The 7,153-nt window shown below is 64.9% G+C and overlaps 2 protein-coding genes across 3 annotated transcripts in view; one reads left to right on the forward strand and one right to left on the reverse strand.

Moving 5' to 3' along the window:
* The first annotated feature begins 7 nt into the window (after window positions 1-7).
* On the forward strand, window positions 8-741 carry LOC121103631 (tryptase-like). The gene is made up of 3 exons (XM_040634459.1): window positions 8-182; window positions 340-503; window positions 577-741. The coding sequence occupies exons 1-3, from the start codon at window positions 8-10 to the stop codon at window positions 739-741; spliced, it is 504 nt and encodes a 167-aa protein (XP_040490393.1).
* Window positions 742-2,479: 1,738 nt separating this feature from the next.
* The window catches only part of CACNA1H (calcium voltage-gated channel subunit alpha1 H), a 92,678-nt gene continuing 88,004 nt past the window's right edge, over window positions 2,480-7,153 (reverse strand). For both annotated transcript variants that reach the window (XM_040635585.1, XM_040635586.1), the window contains one exon: window positions 2,480-6,682. In XM_040635585.1, coding sequence (XP_040491519.1) covers window positions 5,675-6,682 — 1,008 coding nt within the window. In that variant the 3' untranslated portion in view covers window positions 2,480-5,674. The remainder of the gene's footprint in view (window positions 6,683-7,153) is intronic.

Genomic DNA, 7,153 nt, shown 5'->3' on the forward strand with positions numbered 1-7,153 from the left:
GGTCATCATGCACCCCGACTACTACATTATCGGGAACGGGGCAGATATCGCCCTGCTGGAGCTCGAGGACCCCGTCAACATGTCCGCCCACGTCCAGCTGGTCACCCTGCCCCCTGCCTCGGAGACCTTCCCCACGGGGACGCCGTGCTGGGTGACAGGCTGGGGTTATGTGAGCGATGGAAGTGAGCATCGGGGACAGTGGGAGGGCTGGGTGAGCAGGGCAGGTCACATCCTTGACCCAGCCTCTGGGACCCCCCGGGGGCGTCAGGGTCCCGAGGGACCGGCTCAGGGCAGGGGTGGCTTTCCCTCCTGACGCCGCGTGCTCGCCTCTGCCCCCAGCGCCCCTCCCGCCGCCATTCCCCCTGAAGCAGGTCAAGGTGCCCATCGTGGAAAACAGCATTTGTAATATGCAGTACCACCTCGGCGTCAACACGGGGGATGGCGTGCAGATCGTCCGTGAGGACATGCTGTGCGCTGGGAACAGCAAGAAGGACTCCTGCCAGGTGGGTCCGCGAGTCCTCCCCCAGCCCCCACCCTCCCTGCCTCGCGAGCCCCACTGACCCGACCCCTCCCCAGGGCGACTCCGGAGGGCCGCTGGTCTGCAAGGTGAGGGGCGCCTGGCTGCAGGCGGGCGTGGTCAGCTGGGGCAAAGGCTGCGCTCACCCCAACAGGCCCGGCATCTATACCCGCGTCACCTACTACCTGGACTGGATCCGCCAGTACGTCCCCGAAGAGCCCTGAGCCCGGCCCCGGAGCTGCCACGCGGATGGGTGGAGAAGCCAGCCCGACACTGCCCCAAGCCACTGCCTAGGCGGCGTCCTTCTGCCCACCTTCCCTGGGCCGTGTCCAGGGAGCCCCGGGGGGTGCGAACGCTCATTAAAGTGCATGATGGTAGACACGCTGTCGCTGCGGCTCTGGGGTGCGGGTCACCGAGGGAGAGGGAAGGACTCCGGCACAGCCAGGGGCAGCTGCTGTCACCATGGGACCTGAGCACGGGCGGCGGGTGCTGTGAGATGCCCCCTGCCCAGCCCCTTGGACGAGGGCCCATTCTCAGCTCACGGCTCGCGCCTCTTGGGGAGTGACAGCATGCGTTTGGGATGGGGAGAGCAACACGGACCACTGAAGAGATGTTTCTAGGGACACCCAGGCACTGCGATGGGGTTGGGGGGGCACCTCCCCGACACGCCCTGTCCCGGCTCTTCCCGCGCCCCGTCATGCCCCTGCCTCTCTCCCCGCGGACACCTTGCATCCGCGTGGAAGGTGGGGCGCTTGGCCTCACGCTCACCTTTGGCTGAGTGTAATCAGCGAGCGTGACGTCCCCGGAGCCTCGCTTTCCCGGCACGCGGTCACGTCTCACGGCCGCGCCACTCCTGCCGTGCCCGGTGTGCGTGCTGCTACGGGCAGTCGGGCTGTCTGCGCTCGGGGTCTCAGGACCAGGTGGCTGTGGCCGGTCCTGTGCGCACCCCCAGTGTCCGCGGCGCATGTGGGGCAGGGGCTGCTGAGGTCTGGCGCCTGCGCGTCCTCCGCGCGCTACACGAGGCCACGGGCTTTCGCACGTGCCCCCACCCCCGCCACACGCAGTCGCCCCACCTGGGGACGATCCAGGAGGACGCTGGCCGTTCCCGGGTTGCTGCTCACGCCCGCGGGTGGGCGTGTGTTCTGTGTGGAGCTGCTGCGCACTTAGGATTGCTCCTTGGCAATTGCTCCCAGGTGGGAGGCACACTGCCCGCCAGGCCCGCTGGGAATTGACAGCCGCTTGTGCAAACCGTTCCTGTTCTCCGCCAATTGGGAAATTCGGAGTTGCAGATTTGTCATTCATTTTTGGGTCCTTCTATAAAGTAGGGTATTCTCCTGGCCTCTGCTTTTCTGTTTAGACACAATCATGCACATAAACGTATGGAGAACTAAATCAACACCATCTTTTTGGGAGTATTCTGGGTTCTTCAGGCCAGAAAGAACTTTCTAGATCCACATTGACCTCTCTCCTCCCAGTGATCAGATGCAAAGGTACCCATTCAATCCTCGGCATCTCTAGATAATCTTTGTCCTTAGTGGGGAGATTCTGAAAGGATCCACCAGTTTCCTCCTCCAGCCCTGACTTCTGCGTCTGCAGCCTGCCCAAAGTGGGGGGCAGAGGGTGCCAGGAGCCATCCCAGGTCACAGGAAGGCAGTAGGGCCTGGTCTGCACGGTCTGAGGCCCATGGAGCCCCCCACTTTGATGTAACAGCCGTGACAGAGAAGGCGGTCAGCCTCTTCTAGCTTCGATTTAAGCACAGCCGTATACACGCCCATCCCAAGACTGTGAAAAAGAACCTGGAAACCTCCCCCTTTCCCGCCCCACCCCCAATCTCACACCCTTGGGGTCACGCTCCCTTGATTGCCAGCCTCATATATGTACACTCAGACTTTTATTTTTTAAAGATTTATTTATTTGAGAGAAAGAGGGAGAGAAAGAGCGGGGGAGGGGCAGAGGGACAGAGAGGCCCTCAAGCGGACTCCCTGCTGAGTGAGGAGCTCAATCTCATGACCCTGAGATCAGGACACTAACTGACACCAAGAGTGGGGGGCTCAACCGACTGTGCCCCCCAGGCAACCCCACAGACTTTCTTAAGAGCAGGTTGTGAGAGGAGAGATCAAGGGGCGAGATCCGGAAGCCCCTAGAATTCCTTGAGATGGGGGTGAGGGCCCCAACCTGGGGCGTGGGGAGGGGGCCTCGGACCCGTGGCTTTCCCTGTCTGGCCCAGGGGGCTGAGGATCGCAGCCCTGCTCGAGCAGGGGCGGTTATCAGGGAAGTCAGGCTCCTCCACAGGGGCAGGCTGAGCCCGAAGGGGCCCCAGGGGGTCTACCCTCCCACGGTGCTGGCGGGGGTCCTTCGGAGGGGCCACCACCTTCACTGGGCGACAGGAGACCCCGCCGTGCTGGGAGGGCATCCCCAAGGCCAGGGGAGGGGGCACCTTGGGACAGGACACCCCTCGAGAGCTGAGTGAGTGGGTACAGGTGTGGAGAGGGGTCCGCACTAGGGAAGGTGCGTTGATTCAGGACAGGTGAGGGCCCTGAAGTCCTGCTTTTAGGGACCCAGGGATGACACTGGGGGTTCAGGAGTTGGGGGCCTGGGCTCCTCCAGACCTGCCTTGTGGCCTGACACTGGGGGACATCGGGCTTCCTGGGCCCAGGAGGGGCGGCCTGGGCCTAACCCTGCTGCCACCCCAACCAGGCTGACAGGGGCAGGTACCCCCTTCCCCGAGGCCCACCCTCCAGGTGTGGGGCTGTCATGGGCTCAGCCCAGGCCCCGCACATGGAGATGACGCCACTGTTGTCCTTCATCATCAGGACAAATGCTCAACTCGCCTTTTGAGCCTCAGCTCTGGGCAGGAGGGGGACAAGTCTGTGCCCCAAGAAGCCACATCCCGGAAGGTCGTCAGGCAACCACCCTGTGCCTCGGTCTCCCACCCGTAAAAGGGGATCACTGACCTAGAGGGTCTCGGAGGGACCCTGCCCACCTGGCCTGTGACCTGGAGCTGGGCAGGGAGCCAGGGCGGGTGCAGGCAAGTCCGGCCCCTCCCAGGGCCCCTAATCCGCTGGGTCATGAGGCCCTGGCCACACAGAGGACCGTTAGGAAGGGCCTGCCCTGAGCCAGGCAGCTGGGAACTGTGCCCATCGATCTGTAGTGGAGACCACGGGAACCCGGGATGGGTGTGGGGACAGGGACTCTGGGGACGGCTTCCCTGCCTGGACAAGGAGAGAACATGGATTTGCCCACAGGGCACCTTGATTCTGACGCCCCACAGCCGGCCACTTACTGCCAGGTGACAGCGTGCATGGGGGGACAAAGGGAGGTGAAGCCCCCGGCTTCAGGGTGCGCTGAAGGAGCAGGTGGGGCCTGCAAGCAGCGTCTGCCCCTCAGCACCCCCCACCCCCGCACAGCAGGCGTATGGCCCTCTCTGCCCCATCCCGGCCGAGCACATGCAGGGCTCAGGGCAGCCCCCCAACCCTGCAGAATGCAGACATCACGGGCCTGGGACACTGGCCACCTACTCAGCGGGCTGAGCCTGGTGGGGACCCAGTGAGTGGCTGGGGAGAGGGCAGGGGGCGTCTGCCAACTCTGTGGGCCTCTGGCTAGTATCACTTTTCCTATCAGTCCCGGAGCTGGGGCTTCTCAGCCAGACACCCTGGCCCCAGGGAAGCTGTGGGCCGAGATTGGGGTGAACCTAGGGGCTGAGACGAGAGAGAGACCCCGTGGGCCTTGGTGTTTGCCGTGCCCACTGGGGTCAGAGCAGAGGAGCTCTGGCCTCAGCCAGGTGGGGCCTCCCACCACCCAGACCACCCCAGAGGCAGCTGTGGTGGGCCACAGTGGGCTCCTGCTTTGCTGTGTGGCTGGAAGGACCTGGACCCCACCCTGGAGCTGGTCTGCACTGGGCTCAGCTGTCAGCCAGCAAGGTCACAGCCGTCGCCGGCGGGACTCTCGAGGGATCCCAAGTCCTACCCTGTCCGGCCCTGTCTGTACTTCTTCTCATGCCTCACAGGAGCCCTGGACCCCGAGAGCCCAGCAGGGCACTGGACGGGTCAGAGGTCAGGGCCAGAGCCTGCAGGGCAGGGAGAGGGCTGAGCGGACAACTTGCACAACCCCAGGCAGAGGGCACCCGCTCTGCCCCCCAGCACCCATTCGCGCCGGGAGCCCTGGCAAAAACTTGCCTTGTGCTTTCCCAGAGTGTGAATGGTGACCTGTGAACTGGGCTCCACCCTCCGCCACCAGAGGGGACAGGCCGAGCCTCTGTGGGAGCTGGAGCCGGCTGCAGGTCCGCAACACTCAGCCCCACTCCCGGCAAGGCAACCGGCTAGCCACACTCCCACGTGGTGGGTACGGATCCTGCCGGTGGTAATCCAATGTGTTTCTTAAATAAGTTAATATTTATTCTGCTTTGCTTTGCCCCCCACCCCCACTTCCCCTTTCCTTAAGAAGCCAAATTTCCTGTATCGGATTATTGCAACATTTAACCTGAATTTATAAAAGAAAGGTCCACGAAACGCAAGGGCATCGGCGGACACCTCTCAACCCGGGGCCCAGGCGGGGCCGCCGGCAGCGGTGGGGGCTTTATTGCACGGACCCCACAGCCCCCGCGACGCGGGTGTGTCTGGAACACCCGAGGGCAGAATGGTGGGGTGTGGGCCCAGGAGGGGAGCTGGGGAGACGGTGACAAGGAGTGGGGACGGACAGGTGAGCACTCAGACTGAGTCAGCGTGGCTGTGGCGGCCTCGGGGACCAAGCTGCCACCCGGGAGGGCACAGGTGGCCCCAAGCACGTGTTCCCTAGAAAAGTGGGCGTGAGAACGGGGCTCTGCTGGGCAGCCTCAGACTGCCTCCTTCTGGTTGTTTCCTGATCTTTGTCACGGGGACACAGCGGCTGTCAGGGGACCCCCGACCGGGCACCGGCAAGGCCTTAGACCACGGTTGTGAAACTCGGAAAAACCCAAACCTGAACCCACGGGATGCAGGCTCGCAGGCGGGGGGCTCCTCCTGATTCTGCTTTGCCCAGACCCAGCGCCTGCTTCCCTCCCCAGGCGGACGGCCTCGTGGGGCCTGCGCTGGGATCTACGCACAGCTCTGCCCGGGGCCACCACCCCGCTGGGGGCAGCCCAACCCCACTGCTAACACCTGTGTGGCGACATGCCCTGAGCTACACAGGCCTGTCTACGCTGTCATCTGGGGTGGGGGTGGCTGGGGGAGACCCCACTTTCTTTGGGGGGGTCTGGAGAACTTTGAGGTGCAGCCCCCGTCCCTTCTCTGGGGGATCATTGGGGGGCACGGGAGGCTCTGTTTTGTGGGGTTCAGGAGGTGCCGCAGCCCCCGAAAAGGAAGCTCTGGGTTCTGGGGCCACACCGTGGCCACCGTCCAAAAACAGGTCTCCACCAGGGCCCCCCGCATCCAGCGGCTCAAAGGCAAAGTTGGGGACGGTCAGGTGTTCTGCACGGCAGAGGGCCTGGGCCCGACGCTCCCCCTTGGCGGCAGGGTCCACCCCTGCCCCCTCCATGGGCTCCAGGGAGTCCCTGTGTGGCGTGGCCTCACAGGACGGGGTTCGCCGCCGCAGAGTGGTGCTGCTGCCCTCGGCCGCCGGGGGCCGGGCCGTGCCCTCGTCCTCCACTGGGGGGTCTACGGAGATGCAGGGCGGGCTCATCTTCTTCTTCCTGCGTGCCCCCAAGGCTGGCTCGGCCTCCGGGGCCCGAGCCTTCACCTCCCTGGCCTCCGGGTGGCCATCCCCGCCCCCCTGCTCCCCGGAGGACCGCCTCTGCTCATCTGTCTGGTTGGGCTGGTCCAGGAAGCCCTGGGAGTCCACGCTGTACAGCCTACGCAGGTCTGGTTCACCGCCTCCCACTCCTCGGGCAGCGGGCGAGGCTGAGGGGCTTCGGGCCGAGCTGGTGATATGGCTGACCTCCTCGTCGGCAGGATCTGGGGTCTCGGCCTCCTCCCCTCCGGGGGCCGGGGGCCTGCTGGAGTCGCAGCGCTGCCCAAAAGTGTGCTTGCGGGTGCGGATGCTGCTGGGCCGCGGGGACCGGGGTGGGGACCGTATGGAGGCCCCCAGGGACACCTGCCTCACGGGGGTCTTTCCGCCAGGCTCCCCCCAGCCTGGGCCACTGTCCCTGGGGCTGTCAACGTGTCCTTCCAGCGAGTCGGTGAGCATGGCTTCCTGCAAGGAAGGGCACGGGAGCCGATGAGGAACGAGGCCACGCATAGCCCTGTCGGCAGGCAGAGATGCAGAAACCGGGCTCCCCAGAGAAGCCCCAGATTGGGCTTATGACCCCCGAGACTAGCGATCAGGGATCAGGCTGAGATGTGGCTGGGGGCCACCCATGCCGAATACACTGCTGGGGACCAGCCGGCATGCGGGTGCTCCCCACCGGCCCCGGTTGTGCTGGTGGGACCGTGAGGACAGGGCTGGGGTCCTGAACTCCTGTGGGCAGAGCCCCACCCTGCCCACCACCACCCCAAGGACAGGGGGTGGGGGGCAGAGGGTCCGAGGCTGTGGGGCTGGAAGGTAGTCTGTGGGTACAGGCGAGGCTTGGGGCGCTGCCTGAGGAGATGTGGTCCCCAGGGCCCTGAACCTTGCCTCAGGCTCCAGGGACGCGCTCACTCTCCCTTCTCCGGGGTCCCTGTCCCT

The sequence above is a fragment of the Ursus maritimus genome, unplaced genomic scaffold (assembly GCF_017311325.1).
Source record: "Ursus maritimus isolate PB19 unplaced genomic scaffold, ASM1731132v1 scaffold_2, whole genome shotgun sequence".
In the NCBI taxonomy this organism is placed as follows: Eukaryota; Metazoa; Chordata; class Mammalia; order Carnivora; family Ursidae; genus Ursus; species Ursus maritimus.

Bases quoted from the DNA above. Each gene is read 5' to 3' on its own strand.
- LOC121103631 (XM_040634459.1), top strand. From the start codon at position 8: ATGCACCCCGACTACTACATTATCGGGAACGGGGCAGATATCGCCCTG. The intron at 183-339 runs GTGAGCATCGGG...CTCTGCCCCCAG, and splicing joins GGGTTATGTGAGCGATGGAA to CGCCCCTCCCGCCGCCATTC. The intron at 504-576 runs GTGGGTCCGCGA...ACCCCTCCCCAG, and splicing joins GCAAGAAGGACTCCTGCCAG to GGCGACTCCGGAGGGCCGCT.